A 21987-nucleotide genomic window follows, 5' to 3' on the forward strand; every position below is an offset into this window, starting at 1 on the left:
GTTCAACACCTGTTCCGCTGCCGCAACGCAGTCAGGTGGTGGTGGTACTCTTCTACTACACATAAATACGACGACTTATTAGCAGAAAAATAATACAAGTTTACATCTGAAGCAATAACCTGTATGGAGTTAAGAAAGGTGCTTGAGGACCTGCTCATCTTTTCTAGAGAGCTAGTAATTCAATACTCTATAATGTATTATTTAAATTGCTCACGCTAACGGTGCTTTGGTCGGTGTAGAGATAGAGGCGCGGCCCCACATCAGTCTCCTTAACTCTTCGCCGGTGATTCCACGTTTTCTCAACTCTGCGATCGTGACTTTTCCAACGCGCTAAAACAAAGAAAGAATATCATAATCAAGTTATTCAGAAAAAAAAGTAAAATAGGTGCCCGTACAATATGAAACACCCGTATAATAAATTATCTATGATGTTTAAGAATTGATATTCACCTTCCAATTAGCAAGAGCTCCCTTCCGTTGCTTAGCGCGGGTTTTTGCTTTACTCTTGATGACCATAACAGCGCGCTGCTCGTAGCGCGGGTCGTCTGACGGGCCCAGCCCTATAGAGTACTCCTGCAGATAACGGTGAGCATCCTCTTGCGCCACTGATTGTTCTAGAGCCACCACGATTTTTGCCCACTTGGAATATACAAATTTTAATTAGTTAAATAGCAGTCTGGACGATAGAAAAGGGTGGTGCCAGATAAAGATTATGGATCTACGTTTAGGGTAGTTTTTAATTATGGATCTAACTAAATTAAACTAAATCTAAATTTCGTAGATCTATAAACCGTGCTCACCTGTTTGACCCATTCCTTCTCTGATTGTTCGATGACGTGCGCATATGTGTTGCCCATCATTGCGATGAGCATGTTGAGCAGCAGGATGGGTACGAACACCATAAACAGCGCGAATACCGCCTTCGCCAAGTTCGGATATATCGTCATACCCAGATCTGTGTACTGGAAGTTTGAAAGATATCAAGCACGCTCTTGGGATATTAATGACAAGTAAAGGAGGACATAAATTTATATTTACTAAGACTACACAAAACTTAGTTAACTTACACTATAATCACCTAGAGTTATTTGAAACAGCGCCATCCATGTGCTTGGAAAACTGGAGAATAAAGTTGACTGGACATTCGGGAAACCTGGACCACAATAATTTGATCGCAATGGGTATTAATTTAAATCAGCCCCATGCAGTTTGGCCTACAAGCAAAATACAAGCCAGCAACTACGCACTCGTTGAGTGGGGCAAAAAGGCCATAACTAAAATAGATGCTTACCTTTATAAAGAAAGTAGAAAGACTGTGAAAAGCCGAAGAGAACAATGCTGTAGATAATGCCGAACGTAAACATGTCTCCAGTTATCATGCTGTAGATCATTGTCACGAATGGACCAGTCAGCTTCACCGCACTATGAAACATGTTACAAAAGTTAGCAAGCTCCATGCTACGATTTTCGTAAGCCTGTGTCACTGAAAGTGTTAACTCTCACCCCGCAAAGAACATAAGTAAGAACCAGGAGCCGGGCAAGACGAATATGAGTATAGCCTCTTCTACCATCATCTGACGCGAGAGTCGCGCCGGTATGCACGCTAGGAGTAACAAATTGGACGCCAGAAATATAAACTTGGCAGGCTCGTGAATCTAAAGTATATACAGTTTATTAAAAAAAGATGATAATTTTCAAAAGTTACTATCGTTTTCGTCCACTTTACTTACCAATTGTTTGAAATAGGCGACCAAACCCTGGTTCTTTATTTCATCACCTTGTTGTAGAATTATATAGGAAAGTGTACTCAGTATGGTTCCCAGTTCGCTGGCCAGTCGTATTCCGCCTCTTGCGTCAGTCACCTCCAAACCCCAGTTAGGGTTAGAGTCTGCCTCAATACTGCTGTGTCTTAAGTACACAGACACAGAAAGAAGTAGAAGATGCAGCATGAAGATCATTAGACGCTTGAGGAACTTTTGCTAGAAGATGTTTTCGAATATTAAAATCCTTTAAAAGTCTATATTATTGCTGACTGACATATTTCACTTACTCTAGCGAATGTCTTCCATTTCTCTTCAAGTAGTCTTTGAATTATTCCACCATCCAACATGTTCAAATGCTCTTGTTTTGTTCCATTCAATATTATAAATAACGCAGAATTCCAATCTGGAAAAAGCAAGGTTTATAATTAAATCTTAGGCTGTAATAAAGATTTAATAAAGAAAATGACATATAATTTCACTTACTGGTCTTTCCATCTGGTAGTAATGTGTCTAATGCATTAAGGGGGTAAGCAGAGCATGTAATGTTTGAGTATCTCCAGAACTCCCTAGCGGATAGTTCTAACATCTCTCGGAAGACGGAAGCACGACCCAGCTGACATGCCAGCGTTAGCGGCGTGAAGCCAGCATGGTTGACGCGGCCGTTACTAGCCGGTACTTTTGGGTGTCGCAACGCATATCCGAACATATCCTGTAATGGAGATAGGCCTCGCTACTTTTGCCTAAATGCTTTTGCTGAACAGTTCATTATCATATTCCTCTCACTTCTTACCAGTTTATCACAAACAACAACCATATGAAGGATCATGTTTCCAAAGGAGTCCTGTGAGTCAGGATCAGCTCCCGAGTCTAGAAGTAAATTGTAGACAGCCTCATTGGCGCAGCAGGCAGCCCACGCTAGGGGGTACTCCCCGAGGTAAGCTAGGCCTTCGTAATTAGAATGACGGGTGGGAGGCACGCGTTGTTGATCACGTGGTAAGAAGAAGCTACCTAGAAAGTATAACATTTTTAGTGTTAAATTCGTATAAAAGCAAACGCGATTTAACACTCTCAATGTCACTACCGATAGCTCGTTGACTGACATCAGCACCAGCCTCCACCAAATCTTGGACGAGTTCATTGTTGCTGTATGCTATTGCTAAATGTAAAGCGCTGGCACCTGAAAAATACACTCAAAAATATTTATATTCAGACTATGTATTAAGACACCTAAGAACACTTAGGTTTGTCATTTTAATATCATATTTAGATACGATATTTACCCAAATACTCTTCACCCTCTACGACATCTAACGACAATTTCGGAAAACATTTGACTAGAGTCCTTGCTAGCCGCGTATGGGTCTGAAATCATTATGCATTGCTTACTTCTTCAATATTGTAAAAACCATCTAACCGAATAACTGGCTTAAGTCCTATGTGACACAGACCTTTGTATCACAGATAATCAACAAATGCAGTAGAGATTCTCCGAGGGCACCGCGGTAGCTCATCTGCCAGCAAGCCATATGGTCTTCCCACTTAGCGAGTGGATCGTACGGAGATAGCGACGCTTCTATTGGTAATACTACCTACAAAAATATACACACATTACAATCACTGATCTATTGAAACAGAAAGGACACTAGGTACTAAGATCAGCTACAACTAATATGTTTCTTGCTGTCATTCTCAGAACTCAGAACGTTATTCAAATCGTCATGAATAGAGACTATCAAATGACTAAGTGCTGCATTAATTAATTTACTCCCTCCAAAGACAGTTTATTACATACATAAAGATTTATTTATAAAAGTTGTTACAAAACTAGTAAAAACAAAATAGAGGTCGAGCGCCTGGTTCCCAAACTAGGCTCTAGGCCGGTCTTGTTCGTGCCAGGGTTCTTCTGTCAATTTAGATAGATTACTGTGTCTCTGAATATCAGTAACCCACCTGTTCCTGATCCCTGAACTTCCAGCGTAAGTACTCAGCACGGTTTATCACCCGGCCTCGACCACCTGTATACATGTACGAGGAGAATTCCTCGCGTATCAACCTCTCCGCTGCTATCATACCACCCTTGGTGTACGTTTCCAGCAGTAGACCACCTATAAACATAGTGTTTGAACATTCCTACCAATTTTTAATGCGTATTACTGTATTTTTCCATATCTAAAATGTCCTAGCTTTATTGGAAGGGACTCTAATATTAACCCTTTATGTTCTTCTTAATGTTGACTTACCTTTCTTGTAATCGGCAAGCTTATAAAGAACAGTGTGTTCTTCTGTACTAGGTTGAGATATAACTCGGTCGAGCACCGAGCCCATTGCTTGGACATCTCCCGGCGAAAACAGCTTGATTAATGCTGTACCCATTTTGCTAGAACAAAATACGTATTCAATTCTATTATTGCTATTCAAGAAAAAGTAAGTATCTACTCGAAAAGTAATGCAATTCTGATACAGATTCTTACTTACATATTTATTACGCCTTAATTGTTCCTTTTAGACATCATTAATACAACAAAAACTAATTTTGAATGCAATTTAAACAAAGGTTCTTGAAAAAAAGACATGATGCAATAAAAATTGAATGAAATCCTCCTCATTTCTTATGATTAAACCACCTTTTAGCAATAATTTAGAATCATTAAATTGTAGTTTTGCTTGAGCTAATTTTAATAAAACAAAAGATGTATGCAATAGGTTTTAATTCTAAACCACCAAGTTGCTAAGCTAATAAACAAGTAAATGGTAACCATGGTAACGATTTCAGTTATTTAGAGGGACATTTATAAACATGTTATCTTTTAATTAAAATATTTATCGGCGCCTAAAACATTGTCGTAGCAAATATTCATAATCAATTGAGTTCGTCACAAACCGGACGTTGGATGTTGGTTGATACCTAGGAGAACATCGATACTTTTGCCTTAATGTTATATTTAGTGCTTCACAAAATAGAATCTTAATACCACAGCTTAAACATTTTTTATGTGCACTTTAGCTTTTTCAACAGAGGTCAATTCTGTTAGTAAGGGTCCGTGGAATGTGAGACGCCACGATCAAATCTTTTTGGCTGACTGAGATGGCTATATAAAATAAATGAGATAGACTATGTTCTCGCTGTCATTTTGCTTCGATAGCGTTTTTATCCCTCTTCAACAGCTGACAATGTCAAATTGAAGGAGACCATTTTGTGTTGATCGTTTGTTTGTGTTGCGCCGATTTTGAGACGTTGTGTGCTTATATTTGGATTACAAATAATTTTCATTGCTTCACATTTGTTTGTTTTACGATATTGGTTCATATGGAGTGATTAAAGTGATTACAAAAGGTAAATCCATGTGAACAAATATAACCACGCTCTGCGAAGCAGTGTGACGCGCATGCGCGGTTTGTGCTTGTCAGTGTCAATGTCATCATAAGGTACATATGAAAGAGAAATAAAACGTCCCTTCCATTTTTAATGAAGCAAGATTATAATTCTACAACATAAATATAACTTACCTATTATTTTGTATTTTAGCCAAAAATTTAGATATTTAATTAATTTTAATATGTATTTAATGTATGGTTTGAAACGTATAACTTTTTAAAAGTGTCCGACCGAAACTGGTTTTTCAGCCGGAACCGAAACCGAACATTCGGCCTATGTCTTTGTTTCGGCCGAAATCGAAACATCGGAAAAAACATTTGAAATTATGTACTGAAGTTTAATACATTATTAATGCAATTTTCATAGATAGGGTTTTTAATCGACGGAATAAAATTCAAGAACACTAGTTTTGGCGGGACCAAATGTTCCGATTACAATTTGGCCGAAACCGAAACTTTTGGCCGAACACTAGACTTTTGGCCGAAACTGTCCCGAAACCGAAACCGATAGTTTGACGGTCTTTACTTTTAAATGTATTTATGTTAGAACAGAAAACAACGTTTTATACTAGGTTTTATTTATAACTACTCGTCAATGTTAATTACCTCCTTCTGATTACTCCAGATATTTAATATTTAGCTAAGTAAATCAAATTAAATAAAAGTTGCCATTTTTAAATTGTTACCGATGGGCGTAAATTTGCCGTAACAGGACAGGAAAATAGATCAAATGGCGATTCTGGAGAAATTCAAAAAGCAGATTGTGCAAGACCTTGCTCGACACATGATCGAGGAAAATGAACCTAGAGATCAAATGTGGAGTCGATTAAAAGATGAGTATGGTTTGGACTGCAAATTATTGTGGTAAGTTTGTATACAGGTTGATAAGGTTGATGCTGTCTTATTACTTGCATGACATTAGTTCATGAGACATTTTATAACTACCGTCATTTATTAAGTATCGATGTTGTGTGAATAAAAATACTTGTACCAGACATACAAGTAATTTTCATTTGTAAATGCATGAATATACCGATGGAGGTAGTGTCCTATTTAATTTACTTGTAAGGCGAAACTAAAATGCTTGATATCATCACTTACTTTCTTGCTAGTTAATGCGTTTAGCACAGTATGGATTATTCCCAACCGTCACGCTGCTCTGTCCCTAGTTGGGAACAGATGAGTATAAAAAGTTTCATCCTTCCCACCTTTTGCGACGAACTGACGGTTGGAACTTATTTTGTTTCACAACGTTTCCATCTGTCACCTTATTGGTGATAGTGGGACTAAAAGGTGGAACGGATGAAACTTTAAATACTCATTTGGGGACAAGGCGGGGTGACGGTTGGGAATAATCCCACAGTATGTGCTCCATTTTATACATCTCTATCAACAGTAATATCTGAATTCACTTCCTTCTTAAGGATCCTCATTCTCACAATCTATCTATATTTGCTTCAGCCTTCCTCTACTTTTGTAGACTTAGATTTTAGGAAAGCACTTAACGACATAAAAAATCTAAAGACGTAATTATTAGATAAAAAAAAAGAAATCGTAAATGATTGTGACCATTTAGTAAAATGTAGAGGTGATTTTAGGGAACGCATCGGAACGTTGACTAAGAAGAAATTGTCCAAATTGCTGGACGCCGAGGACCGAACAGAGTTGATACCTGATGTAGCTCAAATGACACAAAACGATTGGCTTGTTTTTGACAAAGTACTCGTTCATGAAAATGTCGACGTTATCGGAAAGGTATTAAAAAATCATTTAAGTCCTTGATACGCTAAAAATTAATCTCGTAATGTAATTTCTGTTAACAAAGCCACAACTTATTAAGATGAAATTTACTGTCCAAAATATGCACAAAAATATATGCCTTACTCCTTGCAGCCTTCAATACTAAATGGACATCCTGAGTCTAAAGTCCTTTGGGAATTGTATATTCTTGTAAGTAGTTATAATATTGAGAATCTGCCACCCGAAGAAGTCGCTAAAGGGTGGCATAATTTAACAAAGGTTTACAACACCAGGTTAGTATAATGAACCCTGAAGTTATATGATTTCAACCTAATAGTCATCTTAAACCGATTTTAAACCTATGTTAGGACGAATGAAAATAATAATTTGTATTTGCTATTTAAGAAATATATTTCAGTGGTCGATATTGCTCCGCCATGTTACTACAGCTTCGTTGGTACCAATTGAAAGAGTTGGTTAGAACAAACTTCCACAATTTTTGGTCGATATATCAAGGAAAAAGTAATTTTATGGATCAAGTTCCCAGGGCATCAAAATTACAAAAATTAATAGCTAGTAGGTATGTAAGCTGGTTTTAGAGTGTTACCTTTATTTTGCAGAAAAGATTTCTATATGATGTATGAGGCTATAACATCAAACATACCGCCACAAGTAGAACCTTTCTGTGAATTTTGTAATAGGAATATCATAGCTCTGCGCTATTTTTTAATTTTTATATGATACTAGCTGTTCCCGTACGACTTTATCCGCATGAAATTATAAAAAAATTATTTTATTGTTTATATTTGCCAAATTATCAATTACAAATGTCAAAATGACATGATATGATGACAACCTTGCTTCCTTGATGTTGGCAGCAACTTATGGTCTCTTTCCCACATTAGGATTTTTATCCAAAATATTTACTCTCTAAGTTTAACGGCGTTAAAATATATAACCTCAAGCGTGACGCAAGTGTATGGCTTTTTATTAAAGAAAGAATTATTCAAAAATATGGTGTAATTGCTGACATCTTAGGCAAGAAAGAAGTGTGTGTTTACGCTTTATAATAATAGTATAGATGATTTTGTTTTAGATACGGTAACATCCTAACCGGTCCATTCATACCTTGGAAGTGCTTAATAAAGATAAATATGGTTGTTAAAGACAGTGATCTTGTAAGTTTCTGGTGTATGTTTTGTACAAAGTAAATTAATTTTACTCGATTGATGAAATAAATTTAATAACTATATTTACAGGAAACCTGCAGACAGTTGGATCAATCTGAAACTTCCAGTAAGTAGATAAAACTTTAGTCTACGTAACCAGATAAGTTCGTTGTAATTCTTTCTTTTCATAATTTGCTTTTGCCCGCGACTCTGTCTGTGGGAAATTAAAAAAATAAAATAAAACATAGCCAAAGAATTTTTGAAATCGGCCCAGTAGTTTTTCAATTATTTCATTACAAACAAACAAAGTTTTTCTCTTTATAATATTAGTATGATATATTGCAGATGATGATGTAGAAATTATTGAAATAAAACCATCAATTGAGACCATAGACCTTAATACAGATTCTGAAAGTGAAGATGGATTAGAAAAAGAAACTACCAAGCAAAGTATAAGTGGTATCAACGATATCGATTTGTTAGAGCCAGAAAATACTTATATCAGTGATCTGAATTATCAAGAAGATAAAGATACTTTGACACCAACCATTTTCCCTAAAATCGTTAACGTAAAGGGAAAATTTGACATTGAAAATTCTGAATTATTAGTGTCTACGACTGAACAGCATCAAGATCTAATCCGAAAAGTAATAAAAACCCTTGAAATGGAAAGAACAGTAGAAAACATTAAATTTACTGATGAACAACTTCTACAGTGCAAAGATCTAGAAACTGTCAATCAATGTGGTCAAGTAAATACAGAAAATGGTAAGTCATATCGTTTTGTCTCTTATATACACTTATTTGCATTTTATATGTGGTATTTGTTGTTAATTATAACTACAGTATTACCAAAAAAACTATAAAGTCCTTTAATCTTTTCCTTTTTTTAGAAGACAAGATCACCGTTGTAAAACTCGAGAACAATTGCGAGGAAGAAAATTATTCTTCCCAAACTATAGATCCTAAACTATTACTGTTTCCAATATCATATACAAAGAAGTTGGATCATATGAGTATGTTTAAAAATACGAATTATTTCAAAATTAAAGGCAACAACCTCATAAAATGTATCGAAGCTGAGAGTAAACCAATGATATTGAAATATGACTATTCAAAATATGAAATTCCACAAATCAATTCTTCGAGAGAAATGCGACAAAAACAAAAAAAGCGAACGTATAGTTCTAAACAGTTGCGAAGAAATCCTGATTTTTTTGTAGAACTAAAAAATATACCCGTAAATTTCTTCTTAAGTGAACGAAATAGGCGATTGCTGAATTATTGTAAACCTGTGACTGTAGATATAGATAGATTGATTGAAACAAAACGTACAAACAATCCTAATTTAGAAGATTTAAGTAACAGAGTTAAACAAACAAAGGAAAGTTACGAGTTTAAAAACTCAGATTATATTCTCGGTAAAAGTATAGAGGACATTAACGCGTCCTTACAACATAATGAAATAAATAAATCCGAGAAGTCTTCCAACGATACTGAAAATGACAGAAATGTAGAAAAACTCGGTCAAACCTTACTAGCAATAGAAGTAAGCCCCCTTTTTTCGAATAATTACAATACCAATCCTCCAGTCAAATTAGTCCAATTAGAAAAAGACGTACCAAACCATAAAAATGCTAAGAAAATCGACGATTATGTAAACACGTCATCAGATATATCCTTGATTAAAGAAAGTCCCGTGGATAAGAGTAAAGTGAATATTAAACAATTGTTACCACAACAAAATAAAACTGATAAATCTTATAACGTTCCTAAAACCAATTCAGTAATAAAGTTAGTGCGATGCCCGGTAGATACATTTAATAATTATGAAAAATTAAAAGAAAGCAAATTAGGGAGTGACGTAAAAAAATTACGACTTGCTGAACAAGCAGCGGAAATCTTAGGAAAGCAAAGGATCACTCAAGTAGTGCCAATACTGATAGACCATCCACTTAAAAAGATAGCTAAAACAAGAGTAACTAATCAGATTTTGCCAAATAACTCCCGGAAGGAGGTACTAAAATTGATTAAAGGTCCAATTAAAAAAGCAGACACGGTTCAAGTACCAAAATCAAACATGCCATTGCAAAACAGTGTGGCTCTATTTTTGGAAAATGTTACAAATGATGAAAAAACCGGAATCTCTGACCAATCGAAAAAAAGTAAAATACTGTATGAAGGTGTGACCAAGATTACATCGAGCACGAATACTCGAGACAAATCAATTTCTGGAGAAAGTAAAAATTGTAAATGGGATCAGAATGAAGTACAGAAACAGGAAAATAATAAGAAATTAAGACATTTATGTACAAAACTGTGTGAATGTACAGAGTACCGTAATAATAATAAATCATGTGCTAATGACAGGTCAAACGACTTAAACAATGTCGCCACATGTCTTCCACATCAAAATCCTATGATAAACCTACAGTGCCAAATCAAGCAAAACTCTCTATACCTCGTTGTCTCTCCATTGGAAAATAACTCTGATCAGGACAAATCGATTTCAACAAATCTGGACAAACACGAATTGGACAGTGGAAAATTTAAAATGGCATCTTTTCCCAACTCCTTATTAGTAACCAGAGTAAGCAGTGAATCTGCACATTCGTCCTATGATCAAAATGACCAAAATGAAATAAAAGAACTAAATTCAAACTCGGAATTAAACGTTATTAATATTAATTCTGATACAAAATCAACTACAACATCAGACAATGTTCTATTTGTCAAGGCAAAAAATAAAGAGATTGTTGGAAGAATTGAGGCTAAAAATGGAAACATACAAATAATACCATGCGATGATAATGAAAAAGAAGAACACAGAGAAAGTAAAAGAAAACTCACTGTAGATCTGACTGATATTTGTGATTCAAGACAAGCGAAGAGAAAAGCAAATACATTGGTATAGTCAAATAATGTCAGTCATTTTATTTCTTCTGACTCTGACCCTTTTTCAAAGAAAATGTACCACAGGAAAAAGCAACAAACTAATGCATTAAACTTGGAGTTTTTGAGAAAAATATCTTAAATCATTTGCTATAATGTTTTTTATGGTTTACAGTATCTGTTTAAAGCAACTAAGTTCATTGTATAAATTTACTCATAATTTTGTTATAAAATAATGTTAGGATTACTAAAAATCGTCTTTAATTTCTCTATTTCTTATATTAATTACACTACATATCAGTTTATACTGAGACCAATGAAATAGTCAATATCCAAAGTAGTCTTTAATCATAGTAAGTGTAATAGTAAACCTGATATTTAACTAATATTCTTTTTTTTATTTTATGTTTGAAGTTTGTTTTAAGGGTTCAACAAAATACGTTATGCATTACGTGACGCACATAATAAATAACCCTATCTATCTATATATCTAAAAGATCCGGCTTATATACAGCAGTAAAAGTAGTATGCTTATTATTTAAATGCTATTTACACGTGAATTAAAAATAGATACCTAAAACCGCCTTAAGGCGCAGCTCTAGTCAAAAATTGTTACATCGTGCTTCCCTAGTTCCCACTCGTTTATGACAGATGCTGTCAACCTAAACAACTGTCAAGGACGTTCAACGTGAACACATTTTAACATTTCATCATAGTCTTATTTTATTAATTAAAAAGACTTGTTTACAGAAAACAACGCAAGGTATTACTTTTATACTAAACTGAAACTATAGTTGGAATATTGTTCGATATTTCACTTCATAGGTTATAATTGTTACAGATGCCGTTGTCGTGTCGGTTTTACCAGGAGAAATATCCTGAGGTTGAAGATGTAGTTATGGTGACTGTGAGGTCTATCGCAGAGATGGGCGCGTACGTCCATTTACTTGAATACAACAATATTGAGGGCATGATACTTTTATCTGAGTTGTCGAGAAGACGTATTCGGTCCATCAACAAACTTATTAGGGTTGGGAAGACTGAACCAGTTGTAGTTATCAGAGTAGATAAAGAAAAAGGTAAATATAAGTGCTATAAATAACATTTGTTTATTAACTAACTTGCCTGCGATTCCTTAAATAAAATAAAACAATTTATCAAGTAACCTATGTGATCTACATTCGTACCAAGTTTCACCATCTATCCTCCACCATGTCTTGTAACATACATCCATCCATCTAATCTTTTGTATTTATAATATTAGTAAGAAAGATATTGATTGGTAGATCACAGTTGATTTAAGAATTGTGTTTAGTGTTTCTAAAACAAAGGATAAACTGCATTTCAGAGTTTTATAAGTCACTAGCAGATATTAAAAGATGCAAAGAAATAAAAAAAAATTACATTTGGTACAAAATTGAATAAACCTTATAAATCTGTGTTTAATTTTTTTTTCTGCTTCTAGGTTACATAGATTTGTCAAAACGTCGTGTTTCCGCTGAAGATATAGAGAAGTGTACAGAGAGGTTTGCAAAAGCAAAAGCAGTGAATTCAATACTGCGGCATGTTGCGGAACTGTTGCATTACGAGAGTTCAGACCAGCTGGAAGAGCTGTATCAAAGAACTGCTTGGCATTTCGAAGAAAAATATAAGAAGAAGGCATCAGCATTTGATTTCTTCAAACAGGCTGCTGTGTAAGTTATTTAATTAGTATTTTATATGCTTACTGTAAACTTGCATACAAACAATATTACTGTCTGTTTAAGTCGATTTGACTGTGGAGGAGAGGCATAGAAAGAAAAAGTATACTCTTCATGTGTGTCTTCTCCATCAATTAAGGGTAGGCAACGCATCTGCGATTGCGGATGTTATTGGGCAGTGGTTACTTTCTATTTCGGTGGATTCAATTGGCCGCTTGCTCGTTTGCCACCTTAAATTATAAAAAAAATAAATGAAAAAAAAACGTATCGTCGAATTGAATACCTCCTTCTTTTGGGAAGTCGGTCAAAAATAGGGAGAAGAAATGTCAATGTTGTCCTAATAAAAATATGTTGATAGTATAAATTCAATGTTTCTGTAGTAAGAACACCTCATGTTAACGATTCTTAGCATGAAGTGTTTGATTGCATGATTTTTTTTAATTTGTCGAATTTTGGCTTGTATTAATATTATGAGAAATATTAGGTTACAAATTAAAAAGTTGTAAATTAATTATTAGCAAGTGTAAAATATATCTGTAGTAGTATTAGACAGAAATTCTATGTGTAATTCTTACATAACTTTTGTCTATAACATTGTGCAGGGACAAAAAAACAACCTGTGTGTACAAAATGCATGCAACATTGTTCAAGCGGATTTAAAAAATCTAATAATATAGATGTTGTTACTCTGTTATGTTACAGTTAATTATTATTATTATTTTGGGTGATACACTAGCTAGTTTGCTGATACCTGTGTGTTGTATAGCTCGGAGGTATTTAGTTTATCTAGCCTTTTTATGTGTAACATTTTAAAGGTAAAAGAATTTTTGAACTTAGTATAGTAAGGACATAATATACCAGTATATATAATTAGTTTTTGAGTATAATGCATATTTTTTAATGATATAGAGATCCATCTGTGCTCAATGAATGTGGACTTGATGAGAATACAAAACAAGTTCTATTGGAAAATATCAAACGCAAGCTTACTTCACAAGCGGTGAAGATCCGAGCTGACATTGAGTGTGCATGCTACGGTTACGAAGGTATTGATGCGGTGAAAGCAGCGCTCAAAGCAGGCCTTTCACTCTCTACACAGGAAATGCCAATAAAGATCAATTTGATAGCTCCACCTTTATATGGTAAGTAACACACTGAATTATATTTTGAAACTAAAAAATAGTGTACTAGCTAAGTATTACATAGCCTATGTTACTCGCCGATAACTTAGCTTTTTAATAGTGGAAGAATTTTTTGGATCGGTCCAGTAGTTTTTGAGTTATTTTATTCATACAAAAATTAAAACAAACAAATCTTTCCTCTTTATAATATTAGTACAGATAACAGCATTAACTGCTGTAAAAGTGAGACAGGTGTCAGGAATTACTTCTGAGTTTTGTTTGATGAATATGCATTTACCTTCTAACTTAAGCTGCTATCTATGGACAATAGTCAATAGCCTTTTGGTCCACTTGTGAAGTATACGAAAAACTATACTTTCTTATTTACTAGTTTGGATATGTGTTTTGATATAATGTAGAATTTCTTCTCTATATGTTGTGTTTCACCTACCTAACCATAGTGATTTTGATACATCCTGTCAGCTGGAAACTATAATATTTATAATTTTGTCAGTGATGACGACATCAACGCCGGAGAAGACTGACGGTCTGAAAGCGCTGCAGGACGCGATAGACAAGATCAAGGAGACGATCACACTGTCCGGTGGCGTGTTTAACGTACAAATGGCGGTAAGTTACCCGCAAGAGATTCGCTATTGACGTTTACCGTCTCTCCTCTCTCTTTCCCCCTTTCTCTTTCTCTCTCTCACACACTCATTTAGTTGAATGAAGTGTAAGAATAGTGAGACCCCATCATTGATTTCGATGATTTGGAAACGTCAAGGTTGAAGATAATTGAAAGTATAAACTATATTAAAATTTTGAATAGCAGATAGCTAACAAAGACCGAAATCCAGTATGTTTGAGAAATGACCAGTAGATGATATCAATTGAGGAACTAAAATAAGACATCACAAATGTTGGTATACTACATGGTAATTAGAGATTTTATACATTTGAATTATAGTTTAATATTAGTAGTAGTTAAAAATCTCTGTCAATTGATTTTATTATTGTTTAAAACAATCATTTCCTTATAACCTATATTTCAGACTAGCTGTTCTCTCGTGGCTTTGTCCGCATGAAATTATAAAAACTTATTTTAATATTTACATTTGTCAAATTCTCAATTGCAAATGACAAAATTACCGTTTACATAATAACCTTGCTTACTTAATGTTGGCAGTTTGTAGTTTATGGTCTCTTTCTCACATGAAGGTTTCTTTCCAATTTATTTAACCCTAATAACTTGAAAATTAATAACGTAAAAATACCTAAATCGTGACGTAAGTGTAGGGCTTTCTATTAATAAGATGATTATTCAAAAATATGCTGTAATTGCTGACATCGTAGGCAACAAAGAAGTGTGTTTACGCTTTATTATAATAGTATAGATAGATAAAACGATATTAAAAGGTTAAAGGTACTTAATAATTGTGTTTTAATTCCAGCCTAAAGTGGTGACAGCGACGGACGAGGCGGAGCTGGCGCGGCAGATGGAGCGCGCGGAGGCGGAGAACGCGGAGGTCGCCGGAGACTCCGCAGACGAGGATGAGGACCAAGGTACTGGGGCTGCGGAGCACTCTGCTTGATACAAATATAAGCTTGTGCATGACATCTACGGCATGAGTGCATTGTCCTGACATGTAGATGTAATTATGGTTACCCTGGTATGTACACGTTATGAGAGATAAATCACATGTTACAAGGAAAACTTTATTTATGTGTGGAGGTAGATGTAGAAAGAGACGGATGTTTTGCGTGAAAGGTGATATGATCAAGAAGGGAGTGATGACTGAGTTGACGGATGGTAGAGTTATTTGGAGGATGAAAACCCTACGGGAATAGGATAAGGTAGGGGTGATGATGTGACATATAGCGCTGACAATGTGTAACTGAATTTCTTGTGTGATGTGAACAAATAATGTGAACCTCTTTTGTGTGAAAGCCATGTTTATGTGTCAAATTGGCTCACCGTGCTATAAGTGTGTGTGCAAAATTGTAATGTTTTTTTTAAAAAAAAAATTGGCGTGTGGCACATGTGAGTTGTGCCTAAATAATAAATATGGTTTATATGATTTTTATGTAGTAACAAGTTGTAATTTCTAATTTCTAGTAGGTATGGGCGACGCCGGAGACGACGAGCCTCAACAGAACGGTGCTTCCGACGAGGAAGAAGAGAACTGAGCATAGATATACAGATATATATCACAGTGTACATCCGCTATACATATTGTATCGCCATCAAACTACTAAATAAAATATACTTCCCTTTTATACAAATATTCCACTTGTTTTATTTCTTCTATTCCTTGCAAGATTATGCCCATAACACCGACCGCGTGGAGTTAAATAAAAAAACAAGTGTCTTTGCCAAATTTCATCATTGCATTTATAATATTTTTAAGATGAGTCAATGATTAGAGTTTTACACGGTCATTTTGTTTTAGTAACATGGAAGTGGTGAAAAAAAATACATGTCAACATCAAATAATTTTTATTAAAATTTCTATTTACAAATTTCGTCTAATTTTATTTACAATCAATTCACTAGTATAGTATAAATAAGATCATTATGTAACATTACATAAATTGTACTAAATCACGCTTTACGTCCATTGATTTTACTTAATTTACTTCTATGGATTTTGTCAAAGAATAACAGCCCAGCAGCTTTTTCTATAGTCTCTGGTGGTACCTGTAAACAATGTTAAAATATAACCTCAAATACAAAGAATATAATTAAAATAAATGTGGCAAGATACATTTTACTATGATAAATCTATATTTGTCAATTGTATCATTAGAAATATCAAAAATTTTTGCATAATTAATACAAATATTGTTCAAAAACATTGCAACTAAAATAGCTAAACTATAAAGCTGTTAGAAGTCTAGTATCAAGATATAAAATTACTTACCATAAAGGCAGAGATGGGTGTTTCATCAGGTATCTTCTGGTTAGGCATCACATAGGCCTCCATGTCAAGGCTGCCATTAGATGCTTCGCCCACCACCACCTTGTAGAAGTGAGTGGGAACCGCGACAGTGTTCGCTCCGATCACTTGATACTTAATATACCATTTACCATCTGTTTCTTTCCTAAAAAAATAAATAAGAAATTACACAATCATAGGACTAAAAAAATTGTCTCTGGTTTGTCACAGATATATGATAGACGACAGATTCAAAAAATGCTCTTATCATATATATTTTTTTAATTCACTGTAATCATACAAATCATAAATGGATGGATGGATGTGTGTTAGAGTTTGTAGCCTAAACGGCTAAACGGATTTCTATGAAATTTGGTACAGATGTAGAGGATAGTCTGGAAGAACACATAGGCTACTCACTTTTGATTTTTTTTAATCCACGCGGACGGAGACGCGGGCGAAAGCTAGTTTAAAAATAAAGCACAGATCAAATAATGTACCTGGGCAGATAGAGAGGTCCTGTACAGCAATAAACATTATCATAGACTTTTGTCAATTTCCTCACATGTTTTTCCAGACGATTCCATGAATGTCTGTTGAATCCTTCACCTACCTAAAAATATTGAATCATTAATAAAACATAACTGGTAATACCTACAAATATGTTTAAAATAACTGACTGAAGTATGTTTTCTTTTAAAAATGGATTGCCCAATTGCAGAATTAAATGATAGCTAAATGTAGAACTAACAGAGCTGCAAAACTACTTGGTTCTTTTAGACAACTTATTTAATTGATACTGTCACTTTAAACTCAGAACAACACTTCTCTTCTCGCCAGACTCTTGATGCGCGCCAATTTATCCATACTTGTAGTGACATTGACAGCTGTCAGCTAGGGACGTGACGTTTATGCCGATAATCTAGAGTTGCGCCAACTCTACAGCACGGTACTAATTTAGTTCCTAACAGTTCATAGATATAGGAACTATGGATTTCATGTGTTAAGATTTGCACAGTGGTATCGCCAGTCTATGATCTAGGCTAGGATAGATAGCTACTATTATATTATCTATTTAAAGCAATCTTCATTATTTTACATTTTTTAATTCTCTAGGATTGGGTAGTTGCCCCCTTATCTACCTCCCAGCAACGCCTGATGTATAGTAAAAAATAATATAAGTCAGTTCACCTGTGGTGCCATGTTGGTGAGATAGAAGGTTTGTTCAACATGTTTTTGTGCTAATCGGTGGTTACCGGCTGCCGCCATGTGCCCACGGTCAAATCCTGAACCTTTGTAGTCACTATTCTGTGACCTAAAAACAACAACCATTGGTTATAATCTTACTAATATTATAAACATGAAAGTTTAGATGGATGGATGGATGTTTGTAAGAGTTTTGGAGCCTAACAGCTAAAAGTACCTCAATGAAATTTGGCTTAGGCAAAGCGGATAGACTGGAAGAACACATAGGCTATGCACATTTTTTTTTTAATTCCACGCTAACGGATTCGCAGATGTAAGGCATTTTCTGTTATAAAGTAGTTAATAAAATAATCTAAATGGTCATGGAATTTGTCATAATAGGTACCACTTCCTACTTAACACTGTTACCTTTTATAATCCATACATCTCTTCCTATTCTTCTTCTCTCCTTATTCTATACCTAAACCATATCAGACCATATTGACCAGGCCAGTGTATTTTTCCTATTGGGCCAATCAAATCAATATAATCAATCTGCCCAAGACACAGCTTTTTATAAAATGCCATATATTTTTGATAATATTACCTGAAGAATGGATGAATGCTCTCATCTGCTGTAAAATCACATTTACTCCTATCAACTTGGTCATTTTTTTCTATGTGTTGTTTAGTCAAATGTTCAAATACCCAATGTGGTACTCTGTTCCGTCTGTCATATGATAAAACAAAATCATCATAAGATCTTATGTTGTCCATGCCGGGGAAACCATATTTCATTATTTGTGAAATCTGAAAAAACACTACTATTAATACTATGAAACTGAATATTTAGGCTTTAAGATCAATTAAATACATTTATTACAAAATGTTACTTTTAAGTTTCAACATCAATGGAAGAGTTTAGATTGTAAATTGTAATCATTTTTCTTTGTACTATACCGTATATTTCAGTACAGTCCAGTCATCTTTGATCTATTACTTCAGTATAACATTCAAATAAAATAATAATTAAGGTAAAGAAAAGTAATTTATTACCCTTGTAGATCCACTCTCTGTATATGGTGTAGCCGCCGATACAGTGCCAAATATAGGAAGTCCAGGCATATGTCGAATAATTTTACCATCAATTACAACAGAGTTATCAGTTATATTGTTTTTATTCTTTATAAGTCCAACGTAATAGCCGGTAAGTCCAACCGCTCCAAGCTCAGCAACTTGAATTAATCTTCTTGGTAACATAGCAATAGCTTATTAAGACCGGCACATGAATAAACTAACAATAGGAATTCTTTAAGGCTATATATTACAGTTTTTAATTCAGAGTTTAATTCACATAAAAAATAAAATATTTTGCACCTTTTCAGGTTATGTCACCATCTGACAATCTGTCAATTTGACGTTTGAAATCAAGTTGAAGTTACAAAGATTAAAGATCCTAACCATCGAAACTAATGTCATTTCAGTGCAGCATCACAATGTTCTTCTCAGTTCTTCTAAATTTTCAGTAAAAGTAAAGAAAGGGAAGTGTGCCCAATTTATTTTACTTCTTACTCCTCACGGAGGTCCGATCTGTCTTGTATCTTTTCCGTAAACGGAGAATTAATTCCCGATTGTTCTCGTCTGTTGTTTATCTAAGCTTTTCGTATCGTAACCTAAAAACTGTCAATGTCAGTTGCTTAAATGACAGTGCAGTGTTTTTAAAAATCATATAAAAACATCAAATAATAAATTAAAGTAAATAATCTCATTCTCATTATTAAACAGTATCCAGCCACATAACATTTTAGTTATTCATAAAATAATCTACAGAATATATGCGTACACCAAACATGACAAAATTATTTATTAAAAATATTCGCGTGTTTTCGGTCCATTTATATAAACATTACACAACTGTAACTAAACCGGCAACGATACTGAAAATAAATAATAAGGAATATGCTACCGACGATTACACTAACGTTACACCAAAGATTTTGTCATATTTAAATCGAGATTTGCACTTGAAAAAGGACAATCCGATATCGATAGTTCGGCAACGGATTGTGAATTATTTTTATTCCTTTACGCATGGAGGTAATCCGATATTCAGCGTTTATGACAACCTATCTCCTGTAGTGACTACGAAGCAGAACTTTGACGATTTATTAATACCGGAGGACCATCCGAGTAGAACCAAATCTGACTGTTACTATATGAATAGGAATACATTGCTGCGTGCACATATGACCGCACATCAAAGTGAACTTCTCCGTTCAGGTCTGGACAACTTCCTTATGATCGGTGATGTATACAGGAGAGATGAAATTGATTCAACACACTTTCCAGTCTTTCATCAAGTAATTTTCTATTTATATTTGCATCACAAACAAATACACAGGTAGAGGTAGACCTAGATAGAAATGGATGGATTGCATGAAAGGTAATATAACCGAGGAGGGAGTAATGACTGAGATGACACAATATAATTATTTGACAAGTGAAAATCTTGTGTGCAGACCCTAAGGGATAATGATTTGTGGGTTATTAACCTTGCCTTACTTAATTTTTGAAGCAACAGATGAGGCAGTTGGAGCATTCTCTTGTTATTTTATTTTATGGGGTTTAACTTATATTTGAACATGAGCAGACAAGCAGATGAAATTCAGAGCTTACCAATGTAAATGTGCATCAGTTTTTATAATCAGTTTTTTTTTTCAGGTTGATGCAGTAAGATCACAAAGAAAGGAACAATTATTTCATGAACATCCTGGATTAGAGCTATTTGAGCCTTATTTTGATCCACAAAGGCCACAAATGTTTAAAAACTCAATAAAAGACCCTAATAAACAAAGTTGTCACAGTTTGGAAGCAACTAAATTAATGGAAGCACAACTTAAGAACCATTTAATTGGTTTAGTTCATTCACTTTTCGGTGATAATGTGAAACACAGATGGGTTGATGCATACTTTCCATTTACTCATCCGTCTTGGGAATTAGAAATATTTTATGAAAACAATTGGTTAGAGGTTCTCGGTTGTGGTATCGTTAGGAACGAGATTTTAGCAAATGCAGGACCTAATAATACAATAGCATATGCATTTGGTCTTGGCTTAGAAAGAATCGCAATGGCATTATACAAGATACCTGATATCCGATTAATGTGGAGTGAAGATTCCGGTTTTGTTTCACAATTTCAGAATAAATTAAATGAGAAGATTACTTATAAAGCGGTATCGTCTTATCCGCAGTGTACAAATGATATTTCATTCTGGTTGCCATCTGATGTAACTATTGACACATTTATGAACAATGATTTTTACGATTTAGTGAGGGATGTTGGAGGAGATGTTATTGAACAGGTAATCTGTTTTAATTTAAATAATCTGGATTTATAATCAATGGAAACAAACATCAATAAAGCAGTCTAAACAATTTAAGCAATATAAAGCTCTAATCACTCTTATTAATAACCAATTTGTATCACAAAACAAACATTCCAAAATTCATTCATTTTGTTTGACGGATGTTTGTTACTAGATATCTCCAGAAACGCTTAATATATCTTTTTGAAATTATGCATAGATGTATAAGACAGTTTTAAATAACTGAATAGACTACTGGTTAAATTTTTATTTAAACAAATATTGAGTAGAAAACCGACATGTTTGGATTTAGAAGTGGCAAGATCTGTGCTTGGTCTGTGTTGAATAGAAATTATTCTATGGGTGTTACTATACAATTAATTTAATTGTTAACATAAATTTCTTGTATTATTTTTTGTTACAGGTGAAGTTAAAAGATAGATTTGTTCATCCAAAGACAAAAAAGCATAGTCTATGTTACAGCATAATTTATAGACATTTGGAAAGAACTCTAACACAAGTTGAAGTAAATGAAATACATAAGGAAATTGAGAAAGCAATTGTTAAAACATTTAATGTTGTTATAAGATAAAGTGTTTGTTGACTAGTTGTTTATCAATTAAATAATTTAAAATGTGTTTTTTTTAAATATTATGATTTACATACTCATACATTAGTATGGTGTTTAAATAAAGGTAGAATTTCACTGCTGATATAGATTATGTGGAACATACTTTTTT

General features: G+C 34.2%; 5 protein-coding genes across 9 annotated transcripts in view; 3 read left to right on the plus strand and 2 right to left on the minus strand.

Annotated features, from left to right (window-relative positions):
* LOC106111716 overlaps nt 1–4317 on the minus strand; it is an 8823-nt gene extending 4506 nt beyond the window's left edge. Inside the window, 17 exon segments of the mRNA XM_013293859.1 lie at nt 7–55; nt 215–330; nt 451–639; nt 801–962; nt 1068–1153; nt 1292–1422; nt 1504–1655; nt 1731–1979; nt 2051–2166; nt 2247–2472; nt 2554–2771; nt 2845–2940; nt 3044–3125; nt 3212–3352; nt 3714–3868; nt 4004–4140; nt 4239–4317. Of these exon segments, the coding sequence (XP_013149313.1) occupies nt 7–55; nt 215–330; nt 451–639; nt 801–962; nt 1068–1153; nt 1292–1422; nt 1504–1655; nt 1731–1979; nt 2051–2166; nt 2247–2472; nt 2554–2771; nt 2845–2940; nt 3044–3125; nt 3212–3352; nt 3714–3868; nt 4004–4136 (2301 nt within the window). The 5' untranslated portion in view covers nt 4137–4140; nt 4239–4317.
* A 185-nt stretch (nt 4318–4502) lies between these two features.
* Nucleotides 4503–11193, plus strand: LOC106111871. Of its 5 annotated transcripts, none has more exons than XM_013294037.1 (9): nt 4503–5189; nt 5851–6002; nt 6737–6893; nt 7032–7171; nt 7297–7458; nt 7975–8056; nt 8138–8174; nt 8393–8815; nt 8941–11193. In XM_013294037.1, the coding sequence occupies exons 2-9, from the start codon at nt 5869–5871 to the stop codon at nt 10959–10961; spliced, it is 3156 nt and encodes a 1051-aa protein (XP_013149491.1). In that variant the 5' UTR covers nt 4503–5189; nt 5851–5868; the 3' UTR covers nt 10962–11193. The 5 variants fall into 5 exon arrangements, with proteins under 5 accessions (XP_013149491.1, XP_013149494.1, XP_013149492.1 ...); XM_013294040.1 differs by having other exon boundaries at nt 8944–11193; XM_013294038.1 differs by having other exon boundaries at nt 4503–5097.
* Nucleotides 11194–11578: 385 nt separating this feature from the next.
* LOC106111964 (eukaryotic translation initiation factor 2 subunit 1) lies at nt 11579–16045 on the plus strand. The gene is made up of 7 exons (XM_013294177.1): nt 11579–11702; nt 11781–12018; nt 12405–12633; nt 13549–13781; nt 14275–14390; nt 15212–15323; nt 15877–16045. Exons 2-7 carry the CDS (start codon nt 11781–11783, stop codon nt 15945–15947), a joined length of 999 nt encoding a protein of 332 aa, XP_013149631.1. The 5' UTR covers nt 11579–11702; the 3' UTR covers nt 15948–16045.
* A 241-nt stretch (nt 16046–16286) lies between these two features.
* LOC106111958 (endonuclease G, mitochondrial) lies at nt 16287–19305 on the minus strand. The gene is made up of 6 exons (XM_013294169.1): nt 18938–19305; nt 18489–18691; nt 17888–18011; nt 17197–17309; nt 16682–16862; nt 16287–16458 (listed from the first exon to the last, which is right to left on the minus strand). The coding sequence occupies exons 1-6, from the start codon at nt 19139–19141 to the stop codon at nt 16363–16365; spliced, it is 921 nt and encodes a 306-aa protein (XP_013149623.1). The 5' UTR covers nt 19142–19305; the 3' UTR covers nt 16287–16362.
* An 83-nt stretch (nt 19306–19388) lies between these two features.
* Nucleotides 19389–21873, plus strand: LOC106111957 (probable phenylalanine--tRNA ligase, mitochondrial). Its single transcript, XM_013294167.1, has 3 exons — nt 19389–20241; nt 20603–21244; nt 21672–21873. The coding sequence occupies exons 1-3, from the start codon at nt 19717–19719 to the stop codon at nt 21837–21839; spliced, it is 1335 nt and encodes a 444-aa protein (XP_013149621.1). The 5' UTR covers nt 19389–19716; the 3' UTR covers nt 21840–21873.
* Nucleotides 21874–21987: the final 114 nt, after the last annotated feature.

The sequence above is a fragment of the Papilio polytes genome, unplaced genomic scaffold (genome assembly GCF_000836215.1).
Source record: "Papilio polytes unplaced genomic scaffold, Ppol_1.0 DF824146.1, whole genome shotgun sequence".
In the NCBI taxonomy this organism is placed as follows: Eukaryota; Metazoa; Arthropoda; class Insecta; order Lepidoptera; family Papilionidae; genus Papilio; species Papilio polytes.

What these genes read in the sequence shown, in the direction of transcription:
- LOC106111871 (XM_013294037.1), top strand. Translation starts at nt 5,869, where the DNA reads ATGGCGATTCTGGAGAAATTCAAAAAGCAGATTGTGCAAGACCTTGCT. An exon ending in ACAAAGGTTTACAACACCAG is followed by an intron (nt 7,172 to 7,296) that starts GTTAGTATAATG and finishes AATATATTTCAG; the next exon opens with TGGTCGATATTGCTCCGCCA. An exon ending in TTGTTAAAGACAGTGATCTT is followed by an intron (nt 8,057 to 8,137) that starts GTAAGTTTCTGG and finishes CTATATTTACAG; the next exon opens with GAAACCTGCAGACAGTTGGA.
- LOC106111964 (XM_013294177.1), top strand. Translation starts at nt 11,781, where the DNA reads ATGCCGTTGTCGTGTCGGTTTTACCAGGAGAAATATCCTGAGGTTGAA. An exon ending in CAGAGTAGATAAAGAAAAAG is followed by an intron (nt 12,019 to 12,404) that starts GTAAATATAAGT and finishes TTCTGCTTCTAG; the next exon opens with GTTACATAGATTTGTCAAAA. An exon ending in GATAGCTCCACCTTTATATG is followed by an intron (nt 13,782 to 14,274) that starts GTAAGTAACACA and finishes TAATTTTGTCAG; the next exon opens with TGATGACGACATCAACGCCG.
- LOC106111958 (XM_013294169.1), bottom strand. Translation starts at nt 19,141, where the DNA reads ATGTTACCAAGAAGATTAATTCAAGTTGCTGAGCTTGGAGCGGTTGGA. An exon ending in GGACCTCTCTATCTGCCCAG is followed by an intron (nt 16,863 to 17,196) that starts GTACATTATTTG and finishes TTATTTTTTTAG; the next exon opens with GAAAGAAACAGATGGTAAAT. An exon ending in CACCCATCTCTGCCTTTATG is followed by an intron (nt 16,459 to 16,681) that starts GTAAGTAATTTT and finishes CATTGTTTACAG; the next exon opens with GTACCACCAGAGACTATAGA.
- LOC106111957 (XM_013294167.1), top strand. Translation starts at nt 19,717, where the DNA reads ATGCGTACACCAAACATGACAAAATTATTTATTAAAAATATTCGCGTG. An exon ending in ACTTTCCAGTCTTTCATCAA is followed by an intron (nt 20,242 to 20,602) that starts GTAATTTTCTAT and finishes TTTTTTTTTCAG; the next exon opens with GTTGATGCAGTAAGATCACA. An exon ending in GAGGAGATGTTATTGAACAG is followed by an intron (nt 21,245 to 21,671) that starts GTAATCTGTTTT and finishes TTTTTGTTACAG; the next exon opens with GTGAAGTTAAAAGATAGATT.